Genomic DNA, 20,899 nt, shown 5'->3' with positions numbered 1-20,899 from the left:
GGCACATTTGCGAACATTTGTAAACTATGCTAAATTTAGCCCTAACCTTGCCCCGAACTGCTGCTCTTATGGTTATATGTTTAGATTATAATGATGTAATTATGCGTCGAAGGTCTCTGGTGGGGTAGCTCCTCGTGGACCGAGTTCCTCCTTCTCCTCTGATGTTACCGGGTGTAAGTCTCTGATTGTCCACACGATGTAAGTGTCCTTTGTCTTAGTGGTCTGTTTCCTCGCTCTTGTTCTGAAAAGGGGTCTCCTGAAGACGACTAATTAGCGTATAGGTGGTTCCGGTGTGGGAATGAAAGCAGTGTAGACACACGATTCATTGGAGAGAATAACCAGTTGGTCCTGCTTGCATTCACCCTCTTAGACACAGCTACTTATCTGTAGCATAGATTAAGAGCTTCCTTCGTCTTCTTCGACCTCGTGTTGCATTTTGTGTTTGCGACCACTGTACCATGACCCTGGTCACCTAGTCTGCTATGTAAATTCTTAACTCACATGTTTAATATCCTCGGGTCAGAAAGGGGCGTTTCCGCCTTATGGCAAGTTCTCTGGGCGTCGCTAGTTACGAGGCAAGTTCTCGATTTTACTCAGATCCAATTTAGACAACTAACTTCCCATTTCACCTTTACAAAAACATTCTATTTCATCTGGACATTTTCCACATAACGTACAGTATGTAAACATCAGGTACATATTATGAAAACTCTTCAAGTTACAATGTTTCCTTTATAACGTTGTAAGTTAACTTTTCATAACATAACAAAAACGACACTCGTTTTCATGTTCCATCTATCGTCATTACCCCCATTTTGACTGACAAAACATATTGTCCCAAAGTCCATGTATTGTATGTTACTGTTCTGAGGTAGGTTCTCCATAGCCCATCATACATTCCATTCCTCCACTCACTTGTAACAGTTGTTGTCATATTTGTTGTAGCTGCCAAGAGCAGTCAGACGGCCGAGGCAGATAGCATAGGAAAAGAAGATTTGTGTTCCAGCATCCATCCACACCTGTGAGACACACCAGAGAGAGACACAATAGTCTTCATAGTTTCACAATTCCGATATACTAGTCTCATCCCAGGGTATTAGAGGTGAATTCAAATGGTACCTATTTTGACCTTGTAGAGGTCAACAGGAAATGCATTTGTTTTTATCAGGTATTGATATTGTAACAAATCTGATGCTCTTAAAACCACAAACTGTTGCACCAAGGGAGTTACATTTCTTGTGCCAGTGGTAATGGTTGCTGCCCTCGGTCATTTTGACCAGGGTTCAAACACCGACAGAGACGTTACCATTTATCCCCCACGAATCACTACAGTATGTACTGATAGTTTTTGTTACACCTGGACACAAATTATACAGTGAAGTGTGTTCCTACCTGTGGGTCAGTGAGGCGGGCTGGATCTGGGTAAAGGTAGAACTTGATACCATCTATTGCCCCCGGCAGTGTGAGTCCACGGACCAGCAACACCACCAGCATCAGATAGGGGAAGGTGGCAGTGAAGTAGACCACCTGAGGGGAGGGGGACCAGACCAGCATTACATTCCCTCAGTCTATGGCTCATCTTAACAACTCTACAGTATTCATGGTGTCATCAGGTTGAATGGCAGAGATCCCACTTTACCTTCCCAGTAGACTTCACTCCTTTCCAGACACAGAAGTAACAGAGAATCCATGACAGTAGAAGACACAGAGCCAGCTCCCAGCGAACACTGCCTAGCATGTTTGGACTGTCTGTGAGTCTCAAAACTCTCCTTCTGAAATCATATTTTCAGTTACAATCCCACCTCTTGCTTTTCACCATTCTCTCAACGCCTTCAAAAAGGAACATAGCCATGATTTCCATCTGTAAGGACTTAATAAGGAGTTGATAAATTGGAATGATTTTGTGTACTCACTCCCAGAACTCTCTCACTGGCGATGTTGCGTTTCCTGCTACTGTCCAATTTAGATGTCCCACTACTCTTCTGTCAAACTCCATGCAGGTTGCTGGTTAGGAGGAAATTACACAATAACAAGCATGTCTCAGAACTCTCTGAATCTTTCCTGGATAAGGAGACATTTACAAAAAGAAAACATTAATCAACTCACTTGTCAAAAACTGAATATCTCAGTGGATATCCCAGTGGTGTCCAACAATTTAAGATACTATCTATAATTTGGGCATGACAAAGGTATGTCAACATCAACATGTCTACACACTGAAGTTAAACTGGTCCCAGATCGGTTTGTGTTCTATGCAATGCCACCTCTATTGATGTCCTTGTCAATCCAAACAGGTTTGCTATGACAATGAATGACAGGCAGTTGGTATGACATCACAAGCAGACTGGCACTCAGGCTACACTGATATACATACCTGTGTTCCAGCTGTTTCTACAACTGGCCCAGGGGAGCTCAGAGCTGAATGAGGAGAACAGGTAGAAGAAGGCCCAGGCTAGAATGATGATGTAATAGATGCTGGAATATAGAACCACCACCTGACTACCATAACCCAGTCCTGAGGAGGAAGATGAGGAGGAGGAGATTTTATAGACAAACATGGAGATTTAAATGTAAAAAAAAGGCTTCTTCTAAGAAATAGATGCGACATATGTTATATCCAATCACATTCTCAACCTAAAACCATAAAAAACATTGAACTGTGTTTCTTTTTGATGTGGATTAGACTCCTTTCAAAGTCACCAGCTCTGATTAATAAGTTATGGTGCCATTCCAACAAGACAGACATTTGTGAATGTTTGAACACAAGACAAGTTCCCTGAATGCACGTGTCATGTCACATTAAAGACTCTATCATGTAATAGCTCATGAATTGGTGTGAGCCTGTGGTATACTGTTGATGTTTAATCCAAGCTTCATCCAATAACTTGAGTGAAATGTCTTGAATCATGTTGAATCAGGTTAGAAACAGACCAGTCATTCCCAACCAAGCAATCTAAAATGTATCCTTATATTGTTTCAAACTGGTGAAGCAATGTGATTAAAATCATGGTGGATTGACTTTTACAAATACAATAGTGCAATATAATTTACAGAAGGAAAAGACTGCTTGTACTGTGCGTATACTGTACCTATTATGGCTAATTGTCTGGCCGTATATGTCACCCTCAACCAGCACATTCTTGACAAAGGCTCCAGACAGAAACCTTGAGTTTACGTGCTGAATATCAATTAAAATCATATTGACATTGCTTTGGATTGCAATACTACTTTCTCAGTTTTCTTGAGTACAAATACAACAAACAGACAACGTTTGTCCTGCAGTGCCTCTGAATGTTATCTATTTTTTACTGAAGGCTTTAGCCTTTCTTCCTTCTAGCTATCAGGCTTTCATGTCTCTTTCCCCAAGATGGCATCCACCGTAGGAAGTAAATGCTCTCAATGGTCAGACAAACACTGACAATTGAATCCCTAATATGGATGCAATACGTACAACAAGGCCCCATGGCCGCATTCATAAAGCATACCAGTAGGATGGCTGATCTAGAATCAGATTAGTCTTTTAGATCATAATGACTAAGCTTATACGGACAGAGGCTACTTGATTCTAGATCGGCAGTCTTATTCAATGACCCTTTATAAATGAGACCTGATATTTACCTTCAAACAAGGGACAGATCTTCCTCCAGCAGGTGATGCTGCCCTGCGTGGTGTACTGGCCCAAGGAGGTCTCCAGGAGAAAGAGTGGAATGCCACAGGTGAACAGAAAGAGCACATAAGGGATGAAGAACACCCCTTACGAACAACACAAGTTAAATCACTGCCGAAATTGTTGCAGCCCATATTACTAGCCTGTTCAACCTCTTTCGTATCGTCTGAGATTCCCAAAGATTGGAAAGCTGACGCGGTCATCCCCCTCTTCAAAGGGGGTGACACTCTAGATCCAAACAGCTACAGACCAATATCTGTCCTACCCTGTCTTTCTAAAGTCTTCGAAAGCCAAGTTAACCAACAGATTACCGACCATTTCGAATCCCACCGTACCTTCTCCACTATGCAACTGGTTTCAGAGCTGGTCATGGGTGCACCTCAGCCACGCTCAAGGTGGTAAACGACATCATAACCACCATCGCTAAGAGACATTACTGTGCAGCCGTATTCATCGACCTGGCCAAGGCTTTCGACTCTGTCAATCACCACATTCGTATTGGCAGATTCGACAGCCTTGGTTTTTTAAATGATTGCCTCGCCTGGTTAACCAACTACTTCTCTGATAGATTTCAGTGTGTCATTTAGGAAAGGCCTATTGTCCGGACCTCGGGCAGTCTCTATGTGGGTGTCACAGGTTTCAATTCATGGGCCGACTCTCTTCTCTGTATACATCAATGATGTTGCCCTTGCTGCTGGTTATTCTCTGATCCACCTCTACTCAGATTACACCATTCTGTATACTTCTGGCCCCTCTTTGGACACTGTGTTTTAACTAACCTCCAGACAAGCTTCAAATCCCTACAACTCTCCTTCCGTGGCCTCCAACTGCTCTTAAATGCAAGTAAAACTAAATGCATGCTATTCAATCGATCACTGCCCGCACCTGCCCGCCCACCCAGCATCACTACTCTGGACTGCTCTGACTTAGAATACGTGGACAAATACAAATACCCAGGTGTCTGGATAGACTGTAAACTCTCCTTCCAGACTCACATTAAGCATCTCCAATCCAAAATTAAATCTAGAATCGGCTTCCTATATCGCAACAAAGCATTCACTCATGCTGCCAAACATACTCTCGTACAACTGAACATCCTACCGATCCTCGACTTCAGCGATACACTGTAAATATACTTTTTTTCCCTATTGTGTTATTGACTGTACGCTTGTTTATTCCATGTGTAATTCTGTGTTGTTGTTTGTGTCACACCACTTTACTTTCTCTTGGCCAGGTCGCAGTTATAAATTAGAACTTGTTCTCAACTGACCTACCTGGATAAATAAAGGTGAAAAAAAATATATGTGTATATATATACAGTGGGGCAAAAAAGTATTTAGTCAGCCACATATTGTGCAAATTCTCCCACTTCAAAAGATGAGAGGCCTGTAATTTTCATCATAGGTACACTTCAACTATGACAGACAAAATGAGGAAAAAAAATCCAGAAAATCACATTGTAGGATTTTTAATGAATTTATTTTCAAATTATGGTGGAAAATAAGTATTTGGTCAATAACAAAAGTTTATCTCAATACTTTGTTATATACCCTTTGTTGGCAATGACAGAGGTCAAACGTTTTCTGTAAGTCTTCATAAGGTTTTTACACACTGTTGCTGTTATTTTGGCCCATTCCTCCATGCTGATCTCCTCTAGAGCAGTGATGTTTTGGAGCTGTTGCTGGGCAACACGGACTTTCACGGACCTCCCTCCAAAGATTTTCTATGGGGTTGAGATCTGGAGACTGGCTAGGCCACTCCAGGACCTTGAAATGCATCTTACGAAGCCACTCCTTCGTTGCCCGGGCGGTGTGTTTGGGATCATTGTCATGCTGAAAGACCCAGCCACGTTTCATCTTCAATGCCCTTGCTGATGGTCGGCTTTGTTACTTTGGTCCCATTCACTAGGTCCCCCCGTGTGGTTCTGGGGTCCCCCCGTGTGGTTCTTGTGATCATTTTGACCCCACGGGGTGAGATCTTGCGTGGAGCCCCAGATCGAGGAAGATTATCAGTGGTCTTGTATGTCTTCCATTTCCTAATAATTGCTCCCACAGTTGATTTCTTCAAACCAAGCTGCTTACCTATTGCAGATTCAGTCTTCCCAGTCTGGTGCAGGTCTACAATTTTGTTTCTGGTGTCTTTTGACAGCTCTTTGGTCTTGGCGATAGTGGAGTTTGGAGTGTGACTGTTTGAGGTTGTGGACAGGTGTCTTTTATACTGATAACAAGTTCAAACAAGTGCCATTAATACAGGTAACGAGTGGAGGACAGAGGAGCCTCTTAAAGACGAAGTTACAGGTCTGTGAGACCCAGAAATCTTGCTTGTTTGTAGGTGACCAAATACTTATTTTCCACCATAATTTGCAAATAAATTCATAAAAAAATCCTACAATGTGATTTTCTGGATTTTGTTCCCTCATTTTGTCTAGCATAGTTGAAGTGTACCTATGATGAAACTTACAGTCCTCTCTCATCTTTTTAAGTGGGAGAACTTGCACAATTGGTGGCTGACTAAATACTTTTTTGCCCCACTGTATATATTATTCCCCGCAAACCCTACCACCCCTCCCCCAATTTCAGTAAACTAATAAATAATCAAACTTAGGCTTCTACTTCTAGCTTATACATACTATATACATTTTACAGACACAAAGTAATTTACAGTAGTTATACTTTTTTTGTTGTCCTGGCCTTCCTCTATTTCTGATGTTTATATTTGCCATATACAGTGGGGAGAACAAGTATTTGATACATTGCTGATTTTGCAGGTTTTCCTACTTACAAAGCATGTAGAGGTCTGTAATTTTTTATCATAGGTACACTTCAATTGTGAGAGACGGAATCTAAAACAAAAATCCAGAAAATAACATTGTATGATTTTTAAGTAATTAATTAGCATTTTATTGCATGACATAAGTATTTGATACATCAGAAAAGCAGAACTTAATATTTGGTACAGAAACCTTTGTTTGCAATTACAGAGATCATACGATTCCTGTTGTTCTTGATCAGGTTTGCACACACTGCAGCAGGGATTTTGGCCCACTCCTCCATACAGACCAGATCCTTCAGGTTTCGGGGCTGTCGCTGGGCAATACTGACTTTCAGCTCCCTCCAAAGATTTTCTATTGGGTTCAGGTCTGGAGACTGGCTAGGCCATTCCAGGACCTTGAGATGCTTCTTACGGAGCCACTCCTTAGTTGCCCTAGCTGTGTGTTTCGGGTCGTTGTCATGCTGGAAGACCCAGCCACGACCCATCTTCAATGTTCTTACTGAGGGAAGGAGGTTGTTTGCCAAGATCTCACGATACATGGCCCTATCCATCCTCCCTCAATACGGTGCAGTCGTCCTGTCCCATTTTCAGAAAAGCATCCCCAAAGAATGATGTTTCCACCTCCATGCTTCACGGTTGGGATGGTGTTCTTGGGGTTGTACTCATCCTTCTTCTTCCTCCAAACACGGCGAGTGGAGATTAGACCAAAAAGCTCTAATTTTGTCTCATCAGACCACATGACCGTCTCCCATTACTCCTCTGGATCATCCAGATGGTCATTGGCAAACTTCAGACAGGCCTGGACATGCGCTGGCTTGAGTAGGGGGACCTTGCGTGCGCTGCAGGATTTTAATCCATGACGGCGTAGTGTGTTACTAATGGTTTTCTTTGAGACTGTGGTCCCAGCTCTCTTCAGGTCATTGACCAGATCCTCTCGTGTAGTTCTGGGCTGATCCCTCACCTTCCTCATGATCATTGATGTCCCACGAGGTGAGATCTTGCATGGAACCCCAGACCGAGGGTGATTGACCGTCATCTTGAACTTCTTCCATTTTCTAATAATTGCGCCAACAGTTGTTGCCTTCTCACCAAGCTGCTTGCCTATTGTCCTGTAGCCCAACCAGCCTTGTGCAGGTCTACAATTTTATCCCTGATGTCCTTACACAGCTCTCTGGTCTTGTCCATTGTGGAGAGGTTGGAGTCTGTTTGATTGAGTGTGTGGACAGGTGTCTTTTATACAGGTAATGAGTTCAAACAGGTGCAGTTAATACAGGTAATGAGTGGACAACAGGAGGGGTTCTTAAAGAAAAACGAACAGGTCTGTGAGAGCCGGAATTCTTACTGGTTGGTGGGTGATCAAATACTTATGTCATGCAATAAAATGCAAATTAATTACTTAAAAATCATACAATGTGATTTTCTGGATTTGTGTTTTAGATTCCGTCTCTCACAGTTGAAGTGTACCTATGATAAAAATTACAGACCTCTACATGCTTTGTAAGTAGGGAAACCTGCAAAATCGGCAGTGTATCAGATACTTGTTCTCCCCACTGTATTTATAACTGTGCTATTTCACAACGGTTCTGAACCTATATACATTTTACAGACCCCATATGTTTTACATTTGTTATCTTGTTGCTATTATTCCCACCCTTCAGCTCCATTCAACCCCTCCTATCTATCTCTTAACACCATCCACATTGGATTTCTATTTGCCATATATTTTTCAACTGTACTGTGATGCTGTCACGGCCGTCGGAAGAAGTGGACCAAAGCGCAGCGTGGTGAGCGTACATTTTCCTTTTTATTTAAAATGTCGCCAAGAAAGAAAGAAAGAAAGAAAGAAAGAAAGAAAGAACCGTGAAGCTTACAGGACTATTGTGCCACTAACAAAAGTCAACTACCCACACTGAAAGGAGGGAAAAAGGGATACCTAAGTATGATTCCCAATCAGAGACAACGATAGACAGCTGTCCCTGATTGAGAACCATACCCGGCCAAAACATTGAAATAAATAAACATAGAAAACAAAATATAGAATGCCCACTCCACATCACACCCTGACCTAACCAAAAAGAGAAATAAAACGGCTCTCTAAGGTCAGGGCGTGACAGATGCTTCACAAAAGTACTGAACCTTTCTATTCTCATAGTTTCTACAGATTATAAATGAAAGATAAACATTTTTGCTAAAATAATAATTATTTCATTGATCAATGGACTGACTTTTTAAATCACCTAGTATTGCAATCTGCAGCATTAGCTCAAGGTAAATGTTGCAATTCTTCAGCTACATATGGACGGTACCAAAATAAATGATCTAATGACTCTGCCTTCACGCAGCAAAATCTGCAGAGCTGGGAAAATTGTATCCCATATATATAACATTCTATTGGTTGCAAGAATTTAGCAAATTAATTTAAATTGAACAATTCATAGTTTTGAATCCGGTGTCGCTTTTTGTGTCAATTCATAAACCATGTGCCATGGAATCAGTGCATCAAAAATCTCTTCCCAACTATTTTGCAATTTTTATGGCACAGCTGTCAATGTTTTGGTTCTTAAATAAAACTGGTATATATTTTTATTTATCACAATGTTCTTTAACCAATTTTGGTCTTTAAGGCAGGGCCGACAAACAAGTTCCTTACTTTATGCCCCTTCCACTTGCCTTTTCCATTTTTGAGGAAATGCTGCAATTACTTGGTTATAATTTTAGGTAGAGCAGATATTTCCACATGTCTGTGTTAGCTGCATGTGTGACATAACTCCACCAGTCCTATTTATGATATAATTCATAAAGATTGTACTTAAAAAAAAAAAAAAAAAGTATATTTGAGTTTAACCACAGGAATGCAAGTATGTGTTTGTGTAGCTGACGGACTTAGCTACCACCTGAAGTGTTGTGCGTCCATTTGTCATGTAAATGTTAGGGATATTATCATGGGGTTGCTGGGAAACGCTCAGTCGCCTAACATCATCGAACATTGCAGATAGAAAGGCCATGAAGAGTCATTGTGATTCCTAATTCTACATGTCAGAGAGGCATGTTTGTACTTCATAGCATATTTCTATCAGAGCGCAACAAAACGTTGTACAGTAGTGATGTGCATATCAGTATAGAGATTCTGGAAGCACCTAGAAGGGTTTGGATCCTTTTGGGCACACAGGCAGGCGCTGTTGTTTTTATGATTGTGCCCGCCTGATAGCATCTAGCCCTAGTGTGTAAATATTCCTACAATATTATAGCAACCACTGATATGTTTATATCAGGCCATGATTACACATCTCTTAATGATTATTCCATTACCGTCTTGTAATTGTGTGATTTCAATATTAGCCTAAGATATGAAAAGAACAACTCTGTACTGTCTCCACCACAATGAAGTTAAATGAAGTGACTAGCTCTTTTGCATTGATAATGTAAAAGACAAAGGCTCACCTTGCCATACATTTAATGTGTGTTTAAATATGTGACCATGTAAAGATGTGATGTGAGACTCACCTCCTCCATTTTTGTAGCACAGATATGGGAACCTCCATACATTCCCCAAGCCTATGATCTGTCCGGCCACAGCCAGGAGGAACTCCAGCTTGCTTGACCACTGACCCCTGGTCTGGGTGCTTGGCACAGGGACAGGATGGACCAGACCCATCTCCTGCTGGGAAAGCGTATTGAACCTCAAATTGGGATCATTATGCTTTTCCATAACACTGAGGAAGACAAAGACAAAGTTGTTTTTATGCGGTGAACACACGTTAATCTAACATAGTCTGTGTGTTATGAAGACAGGACACACAGCTAACATCTACATACTGTATGACCTGCTACATGAGAACAGCTACATATGACCAGCTCCATTTGACCAGTTACATATGAACAGCTACATATGACCAGCTACAGTACATATGACCAGTTACAGTGCCTTGCGAAAGTATTCGGCCCCCTTGAACTTTGCGACCTTTTGCCACATTTCAGGCTTCAAACATAAAGATATAAAACTGTATTTTTTGTGAAGAATCAACAACAAGTGGGACACAATCATGAAGTGGAACGACATTTATTGGATATTTCTAACTTTTTTAACAAATCAAAAACTGAAAAATTGGGCGTGCAAAATTATTCAGCCCCCTTAAGTTAATACTTTGTAGCGCCACCTTTTGCTGCGATTACAGCTGTAAGTCGCTTGGGGTATGTCTCTATCAGTTTTGCACATCGAGAGACTGACATTTTTTCCCATTCCTCCTTGCAAAACTGCTCGAGCTCAGTGAGGTTGGATGGAGAGCATTTGTGAACAGCAGTTTTCAGTTCTTTCCACAGATTCTCGATTGGATTCAGGTCTGGACTTTGACTTGGCCATTCTAACACCTGGATATGTTTATTTTTGAACCATTCCATTGTAGATTTTGCTTTATGTTTTGGATCATTGTCTTGTTGGAAGACAAATCTCCGTCCCAGTCTCAGGTCTTTTGCAGACTCCATCAGGTTTTCTTCCAGAATGGTCCTGTATTTGGCTCCATCCATCTTCCCATCAATTTTAACCATCTTCCCTGTCCCTGCTGAAGAAAAGCAGGCCCAAACCATGATGCTGCCACCACCATGTTTGACAGTGGGGATGGTGTGTTCAGCTGTGTTGCTTTTACGCCAAACATAACGTTTTGCATTGTTGCCAAAAAGTTCAATTTTGGTTTCATCTGACCAGAGCACCTTCTTCCACATGTTTGGTGTGTCTCCCAGGTGGTTTGTGGCAAACTTTAAACAACACTTTTTCTGGATATCTTTAAGAAATGGCTTTCTTCTTGCCACTCTTCCATAAAGGCCAGATTTGTGCAATATACGACTGATTGTTGTCCTATGGACAGAGTCTCCCACCTCAGCTGTAGATCTCTGCAGTTCATCCAGAGTGATCATGGGCCTCTTGGCTGCATCTCTGATCAGTCTTCTCCTTGTATGAGCTGAAAGTTTAGAGGGACGGCCAGGTCTTGGTAGATTTGCAGTGGTCTGATACTCCTTCCATTTCAATATTATCGCTTGCACAGTGCTCCTTGGGATGTTTAAAGCTTGGGAAATCTTTTTGTATCCAAATCCGGCTTTAAACTTCTTCACAACAGTATCTCGGACCTGCCTGGTGTGTTCCTTGTTCTTCATGATGCTCTCTGAGCTTTTAAAGGACCTCTGAGACTATCACAGTGCAGGTGCATTTATACGGAGACTTGATTACACACAGGTGGATTGTATTTATCATCATTAGTCATTTAGGTCAACATTGGATCATTCAGAGATCCTCACTGAACTTCTGGAGAGAGTTTGCTGCACTGAAAGGGGCTGAATAATTTTGCACGCACAATTTTTCAGTTTTTGATTTGTTAAAAAAGTTTGAAATATCCAATAAATGTCGTTCCACTTCATGATTGTGTCCCACTTGTTGTTGATTCTTCATAAAAAAATACAGTTGTATATATTTCTGTTTGAAGCCTGAAATGTGGCAAAAGGTCGCAAAGTTCAAGGGGGCCGAATACTTTCGCAAGGCACTGTACATATGAACAGCTACATATGACCAGCTACATATGACCAGCTCCATATGACCAGCTACATTTGACCAGTTACATATGAACAGCTACATATGACCAGCTACAGTACATGTGACCAGCTACATATAAACAGTTACATGTGTCAAGCTACATATGACCTGCTACACATGACCAGCTACATATGACCAGCTACATATGAACAGCAAGACTAAATCAAATCAAATGTATTTATATAGACCTTCGTACATCAGCTGATATCTCAAAGTGCTGTACAGAAACCCAGCCTAAAACCCCAAACAGCAAGCAATGCAGGTGTAGAAGCACGGTGGCTAGGAAAAACTCCCTAGAAAGGCCAAAACCTAGGAAGAAACCTAGAGAGGAACCAGGCTATGTGGGGTGGCCAGTCCTCTTCTGGCTGTGCCGGGTGGAGATTATAACAGAACATGGCCAAGATGTTCAAATGTTCATACATGACCAGCATGGTCCAATAATAATAAGCCAGAACAGTTGAAACTGGAGCAGCAGCACGGCCAGGTGGACTGGGGACAGCAAGGAGTCATCATGTCAGGTAGTCCTGAGGCATGGTCCTAGGGCTCAGGTCCTCCGAGAGAGAGAAAGAAAGAGAGAAAGAGAGTCAGGATGACCACATCAGTGACTCAACCCACTCAGGTGACGCACCCCTACCAGAGACGGTATGAGATAGCCCCAGTAAGCCAGTGACTCAGCCCCTGTAATAGGGTTAGAGGCAGAGAATCGCAGTGGAAAGAGGGGAACCGGCCAGGCAGAGACAGCAAGGGCGGTTCGTTGCTCCAGAGCCTTTCCATTCACCTTCCCACTCCTGGGCCAGACTACACTCAATCATATGACCCACTGAAGAGATGAGTCTTCAGTAAAGGCTTAAATGTTGAGACCGAGTTTGCGTCTCTGACATGGGTAGGCAGACCATTCCATAAAAATGGAGCTCCATAGGAGAAAGCCCTGCCTCCAGCTGTTTGCTTAGAAATTCTAGGGACAATTAGGAGGCCTGCATCTTGTGACCGTAGCGTACGTGTAGGTATGTACGGCAGGGCCAAATCAGAGAGATAGGTAGGAGCAAGCCCATGTAATGCTTTGTAGGTTAGCAGTAAAACCTTGAAATCAGCCCTTGCTTTGACAGTAAGCCAGTGTAGGGAGGCTAGCACTGGAGTAATATCTCTATCCGAAGCGGTGCAGCCAACGGGTTTCTCCACACATCGCGCTGACAGAAACAAACATCTTTCTGGTAAGAAGAGGGGCGGGGGCGTATGCCTCATGGCCAACGTGACATGGTGTGATGAAAGAAACATACAGGAACTCAAATCCTTCTGTTCACCTGATTTAGAATTCCTCACAATCAAATGTAGACCGCATTATCTACCAAGAGAATTCTCTTCGATTATAATCACAGCCGTATATATCCCCCCCCAAGCAGACACATCGATGGCTCTGAACGAACTTTATTTAACTCTCTGCAAACTGGAAACGATTTATCCGGAGGCTGCATTCATTGTAGCTGGGGATTTTAACAAGGCTAATCTGAAAACAAGACTCCCCAAATTTTATCAGCATATCGATTGCGCAACCAGGGGAGGAAAGACCTTGGATCATTGTTACTCTAACTTCCGCGACGCATATAAGGCCCTGCCCCGCCCCCCTTTCGGAAAAGCTGACCACGACTCCATTTTGTTGATCCCTGCCTACAGACAGAAACTAAAACAAGAGGCTCCCACGCTGAGGTCTGTCCAACGCTGGTCCGACCAAGCTGACTCCACACTCCAAGACTGCTTCCATCACGTGGACTGGGAGATGTTTCGTATTGCGTCAGATAACAACATTGACGAATACGCTGATTCGGTGTGCGAGTTCATTAGAACGTGCGTTGAAGATGTCGTTCCCATAGCAACGATTAAAACATTCCCTAACCAGAAACAGTGGATTGATGGCAGCATTCGTGTGAAACTGAAAGCGCGAACCACTGCTTTTAATCAGGGCAAGGTGTCTGGTAACATGACCGAATACAAACAGTGCAGCTATTCCCTCCGCAAGGCTATCAAACAAGCTAAGCGCCAGTACAGAGACAAAGTAGAATCTCAATTCAACGGCTCAGACACAAGAGGCATGTGGCAGGGTCTACAGTCAATCACGGACTACAGGAAGAAATCCAGCCCAGTCACGGACCAGGATGTCTTGCTCCCAGGCAGACTAAATAACTTTTTTGCCCGCTTTGAGGACAATACAGTGCCACTGACACGGCCTGCAACGAAAACATGCGGCCTTTCCTTCACTGCAGCCGAGGTGAGTAAGACATTTAAACGTGTTAACCCTCGCAAGGCTGCAGGCCCAGACGGCATCCCCAGCCGCGCCCTCAGAGCATGCGCAGACCAGCTGGCCGGTGTGTTTACGGACATATTCAATCAATCCCTATACCAGTCTGCTGTTCCCACATGCTTCAAGAGGGCCACCATTGTTCCTGTTCCCAAGAAAGCTAAGGTAACTGAGCTAAACGACTACCGCCCCGTAGCACTCACATCCGTCATCATGAAGTGCTTTGAGAGACTAGTCAAGGACCATATCACCTCCACCCTACCTGACACCCTAGACCCACTCCAATTTGCTTACCGCCCAAATAGGTCCACAGACGATGCAATCTCAACCACACTGCACACTGCCCTAACCCATCTGGACAAGAGGAATACCTATGTGAGAATGCTGTTCATCGACTACAGCTCGGCATTCAACACCATAGTACCCTCCAAGCTCGTCATCAAGCTCGAGACCCTGGGTCTCGACCCTGCCCTGTGCAACTGGGTACTGGACTTCCTGACGGGCCGCCCCCAGGTGGTGAGGGTAGGCAACAACATCTCCTCCCCGCTGATCCTCAACACTGGGGCCCCACAAGGGTGCGTTCTGAGCCCTCTCCTGTACTCCCTGTTCACCCACGACTGCGTGGCCACGCACGCCTCCAACTCAATCATCAAGTTTGCGGACGACACAACAGTGGTAGGCTTGATTACCAACAACGACGAGACGGCCTACAGGGAGGAGGTGAGGGCCCTCGGAGTGTGGTGTCAGGAAAATAACCTCACACTCAACGTCAACAAAACTAAGGAGATGATTGTGGACTTCAGGAAACAGCAGAGGGAACACCCCCCTATCCACATCGATGGAACAGTAGTGGAGAGGGTAGCAAGTTTTAAGTTCCTCGGCATACACATCACAGACAAACTGAATTGGTCCACTCACACAGACAGCATCGTGAAGAAGGCGCAGCAGCGCCTCTTCAACCTCAGGAGGCTGAAGAAATTCGGCTTGTCACCAAAAGCACTCACAAACTTCTACAGATGCACAATCGAGAGCATCCTGGCGGGCTGTATCACCGCCTGGTATGGCAACTGCACCGCCCTCAACCGTAAGGCTCTCCAGAGGGTAGTGAGGTCCGCACAACGCATCACCGGGGGCAAACTACCTGCCCTCCAGGACACCTACACCACCCGATGTCACAGGAAGGCCATAAAGATCATCAAGGACATCAACCACCCGAGCCACTGCCTGTTCACCCCGCTATCATCCAGAAGGCGAGGTCAGTACAGGTGCATCAAAGCTGGGACCGAGAGACTGAAAAACAGCTTCTATCTCAAGGCCATCAGACTGTTAAACAGCCACCACTAACACTGAGTGGCTGCTGCCAACACACTGACACTGACTCAACTCCAGCCACTTTAATAATGGGAATTGATGGGAAATGATGTAAATATATCACTAGCCACTTTAAACAATGCTACCTTATATAATGTTACTTACCCTACATTATTCATCTCATATGCATACGTATATACTGTACTCTATATCATCGACTGTATCCTTATGTAATACATGTATCACTAGCCACTTTAAACTATGCCACTTTGTTTACATACTCATCTCATTTGTACATACTGTACTCGATACCATCTACTGTATCTTGCCTATGCTGCTCTGTACCATCACTCATTCATATATCCTTATGTACATATTCTTTATCCCCTTACACTGTGTACAAGACAGTAGTTTTGGAATTGTTAGTTAGATTACTTGTTATTACTGCATTGTTGGAACTAGAAGCACAAGCGTTTCGCTACACTCGCATTAACATCTGCTAACCATGTGTATGTGACAAATAAAAATTTGATTTGATTTGATAATATGATCAAATTTTTTGGTTCTAGTCAGGATTCTAGCAGCCGTATTTAGCACTAACTGAAGTTTATTTAGTGCTTTATCCGGGTAGCCGGAAAGTAGAGCATTGCAGTAGTCTAACCTAGAAGTGACAAAAGCATGGATTAATTTTTCTGCATCATTTTTGGACAGAAAGTTTCAGATTTTTGCAATGTTACGTAGATGGAAAAAAGCTGTCCTTGAAATGGTATTGATATGTTCTTCAAAAGAGAGATCAGGGTCCAGAGTAACGCCGAGGTCCTTCACAGTTTTATTTGAGACGACTGTACAACCATTAAGATTAATTGTCAGATTCAACAGAAGATCTTTGTTTCTTGGGACCTAGAACAAGCATATCTGTTTTGTCCGAGTTTAAAAGTAGAAAGTTTGCAGCCATCCACTTCCTTATGTCTGAAACACACGCTTCTAGCGAGGGCAATTTTGGGGCTTCACCATGTTTCATTGAAATGTACAGCTGTGACACATGACCAGCTACATATAAACAGTTACATATGACCAGCTACATATAAACAGTTACATATGACCTGCTACATATGACCAGCTACATATGAACAGTTACATATGACCAGCTACATATGAACAGTTACATATGACCAGCTACATATGAACAGTTATATATGACCAGCTACATATGACCAGCTACATATGACCTGCTACATATGACCTGCTACATATGACCTGCTACATATGACCAGTTACATATGAACAGCTACATACGACCAGCTACAGTACTGTCTGCTGTGAATTACAAGTATATTTTATACAAATGTTTAACTTGGCTATAAAACCTTTGTAACTTTGTCTCAGGGCTCTCAACTAATCATCTGAGGGTGATTCATCGACCAGCTATCATTATTGTAGATCACTCAATTGATTCACTTTGTGTGTTGTATTGACTTGCTCCCTTATTAATAAGTCAATAAAGATTTAGTATAAGTATAACTTGGACTTGTGTGATAAGTTTTTTTCTTCTCATTTGATAGTAAATAAATGAACCACCACATTTGGCGACGAGGATGGGATGTGAATCTTCACTTGGTGACCGCTCCTGATGACCTGTGTAAATGGTGCACCAGGGATCCCTCAAACTTGGGCTCTCAGGGAGACCAAACTTTGGGAACAAAGCAGATTGACCCACTTTTGATCTGAGAGGCAGCGAGCCGAGTGGATACCACGTCCCGAACTTAGTTTTAAAAAAGAAAGAGGTGAGCGAAACATGCAGAGTGAGTTTTTAAGACAAGCCTCTGTTACGTAGGCTCTGAGTGTGTATTCCTGTGTGAGGGGGGCACCTTGGAGGCGTAAACAGGGCCGAGTCAGTGGAGTATGATCTGAGAGTTAGTCGACTCAAAGACATCTATCATTGGTCAGTTGCGGGCGACCTAGAGCCGTCCTGACACTGAATTGATCACAGAGGGGATTGGTGCGGTCTGTAGGAGTGATGGGCCAGGGTGACTGTGGGATCTGTGTGAAGCACGGTACCTTGTGAAACCCTATTGGAAGAAGGACCTCATTCTGAAAAGTGTCTGTGTGACCGTCTAAGTGACCCTCAGAAGTGGTGAATTCCAATTATTTTAAATGTGCTAACCAGGAATGCCCTGGGTTTGGTCATTTAGCGTTAAACATCTAGTATCTGTGTGAACTAGTTTTGGCCATTTAATGTTAAAACATCCAGAATCTATGTGACCTGGATGAAAACTAGAATCTGTGTGAACTAGGTAAGACCATTTATGATATAGTATAAGATAGTAAGGTGCACCAGTATTGTTTTAAACCTGTACCCCATTTTAGAACTATTGAAAGATTTAAATGTATGAGTTACATAATCATAGTAACTAACCATGAGATAGAAATGAGAAAATATTCCTGCAGGTTAAACTCTAATTGATTAAGCATGTTTGGGAATAGCATTGTGTGAATGTGATATGAGAGTTTGTGTAAATAAGATAATAATAATTGTCTAAATAAGATTTAGACATTTGCATAATATGATGATTGAAATTTGGTAGTCAGAGTTGATATAATGTTATTTTGGGGTTCTGTCCATTACTGCCCATCATAGAATATCTCTGGGTGCCATTGAGAGCGGGATGTTAGCAGCAAGTCTATTGTTTCTGGGAGGCTAGACTTTCCCGTGGTTTCTGGGGGTTAGATAACCGTTGAGGATTCCATGACAGACCGGTCATTGTCCGCGAAACAAAAGTTGGGAGTATGTTTGGAGAGCTTCTTGCAACCAATAAAATGTTACATATATATATATATATATATATATATATATATATATAGGGGATACAAATTTCCCAGCTCTGCAGATTTTGCTGCGTGAAGGCAGAGTCATTAGATCATTTATTTTGGTACCGTCCATATGTAGCTGAAGAATTGCAACATAGCTGTGGAGAGTCCTTGAAAATGCAAATGGAATGGTTGATGTAAGTACCTAAGAAATTCTTACACTTTATATGGATTCTGTGACGATATGAAAATATGATGAATTGTATGTGTGTATAATCAATTACTGGAGATTTGATAAAGTAATACTGTGAATATAATGAAATGCAACTGAAACAACCCATACGTAGACGTACGTAGGTTTTGAGTTGGTCCCTTTAACCTCAACCAAATTCCAAAGACTGGTGACATCCAGTGGAAGGCGTACGAACTGTAAAATGGTCTCTAGCAAATATCCCTTGGCTTAGACAACAGAGGGAACGGTTAGAGGCAAAAAAAAATAAAAAATCTGAACAGTTTGTCCTCAGAGTTTTGCCTGCTGCATAAGTTATGTTACAGTGACAGATATGATTGAAACAGTTTTAGAAACCTCAGAGTGTTTTCTATCCACACCTACTAATCATATGCATATCATATATTCCTGGCATGAGTAGCAGGAAGTTGAAATTGGGCACGCTATTTATCCAAAAGTGAAATGCTGCCCCCTAGGTTAATAATTTGTGCAACGAAGAAGAAGCACATCCTGGAAGTACGGCCATCTAGGAACTGGGTAACACTGTTGAGAGTGCGCAAGACTTGAAAAGTAGCATTGGTTTGTTGTCTTCCTGTATTGAATACTGATTGCCCCGTCTACAATTTGATCGATTATTAATGTTTAAAAATACCTAAAGTTGTATTGGCAAAGTTTATAAGCAACTTTTGAAATGTTTTGTATTGACGTTGTGTTTTGGTAAGCTATTTTTTTCTGGATCAAACGTGCTTTATAAATGGACATTTTGGGTATACATGGACGGAATTAATCGAAAAAGGACCAATTGTGATGTTTATGGGACATATTGGAGTGCCAACAAAAGAAGCTCGTCAAAGGTAATGCATATTTTATATTTTATTTCAGCGTTTTGTGTAGCACCTGCTACGCTAGCTCTTTTGTTTATTACTGGTTCAGATGGGTGCATGCTATCAGATAATAAAAAGCTTTTGTCGAAAAGCATTTTAAAAATCTGACATGCTGGATTCACAACGAGTGTAGCTTTAATTGAGTATCTTACATGTGTGATTTAATGAAAGTTTGAATTTTATAGCATTTTATTTGAATCTGGCGCTCTGCATTTCCCCAGGCAATTAGCCAGTTGAGACGCTAGCGTCTCCCTATCCTCAAGAGGTTTTAACTTCATTAGGATAGGGGGCAGCATTCTGATTTTTTGATGAAGTGTGCCCAGTATAGTATATGCATATAATTGGTAGATTTGGATAGAAAACACTCGTCTGTGAGTATAACAGAACTGATATGGCAGGCGAAAACCTGAGGAAAATCCATCCAGGAAATGCTTTTATTTTGAAATGCCTGTTTTTCCATTGAAAGCCTATCCACCATACAAAGACTTATGACGCAGTTCACAATCCCCATCGCTTCCACTACATGTGGCCAGTCTTTAGGCATTTTTTCTAGCTATTACTCTGAAAAATTAGGGAGATGCAGCACTTTCAATGAGAGGACAGTGGACATTTTCAGACATGAGTCCAGCGTGACCGGGCGCGTGCCTTTCTTGTTTTTCTTTTCTATTGACGAAGCTATCGTCCGGTTGAAATATGCCGATTATTTATGACAAAAACAAACTCAGGATTGATTATAAAAATCGATTGACATGTTTCTACAAACTTTTATGGTACTTTTTTGATTTTTCATCTATCTGCTTTTTGCCAATCGATTACTGAACAACACGCGTGAACAAAAGGTTTTTGGACATAAACCTGGACTTTATCGAACAAAATTAACATTTATTTTGTAACATGGAGTCTCATGAGTGCAACCATCCAAAGATCATCAAAGGTAAGTGATACATTTTATCGCTATTTCTGACTTTTGTTACTCTGCTTGGCTGGTTACTGTTTGTAATAATTTGTCTGCTGGGCACTGTTCTCAGATAATCGCATGGTATGCTTTCGCAGTAAAGCCTTTTTGAAATCTGGCACAGCGGTTGGATTAACAAGAAGTTTATCTTTAAGTCCATATATTACACTTGTATGTTTTAGGAATTTTTATGATGAGTATTCTGCACTTCAGTTGCGTTCCCATGCAAAACTAGACAGATAGCTAACAACTAAGTCTTCAATAAAACTCCCAAGGCGTGACTTTTCTTGAATGAATATATTGAAAACGTTTATGTTGTGAAACTGCAAAATACAGAAAAGAATATACTTTAGTATTCAATTCACACCAATATACTGTAGCTGTACATTATACATTTGA

General features: G+C 42.0%; 1 protein-coding gene across 3 annotated transcripts in view; it reads right to left on the bottom strand.

The window, feature by feature from the left end:
• LOC110494094 (sodium- and chloride-dependent GABA transporter 2) overlaps positions 1-20,899 on the bottom strand; it is a 44,391-nt gene that overhangs the window by 8,646 nt on the left and 14,846 nt on the right. Inside the window, exons 2-8 of one of the 3 annotated variants that reach the window (XM_036950134.2) lie at positions 9,944-10,152; positions 3,619-3,753; positions 2,375-2,515; positions 1,914-2,004; positions 1,640-1,772; positions 1,393-1,527; positions 916-1,019 (exon numbers count right to left, since the gene is read on the bottom strand). In XM_036950134.2, coding sequence (XP_036806029.2) covers positions 916-1,019; positions 1,393-1,527; positions 1,640-1,772; positions 1,914-2,004; positions 2,375-2,515; positions 3,619-3,753; positions 9,944-10,152 — 948 coding nt within the window. Of the gene's footprint in view, positions 1-915; positions 1,020-1,392; positions 1,528-1,639; positions 1,773-1,913; positions 2,005-2,374; positions 2,516-3,618; positions 3,754-9,943; positions 10,153-20,899 lie in introns of those variants that run through there. The other 2 variants (XM_090205457.1, XM_090205456.1) reach the window with 2 other exon arrangements.

The sequence above is a fragment of the Oncorhynchus mykiss genome, chromosome 17, assembly GCF_057628025.1.
Source record: "Oncorhynchus mykiss isolate SJ-2025 chromosome 17, ASM5762802v1, whole genome shotgun sequence".
Lineage (NCBI taxonomy): Eukaryota > Metazoa > Chordata > Actinopteri > Salmoniformes > Salmonidae > Oncorhynchus > Oncorhynchus mykiss.
This window is presented reverse-complemented; position numbering and strand designations above follow the sequence as displayed.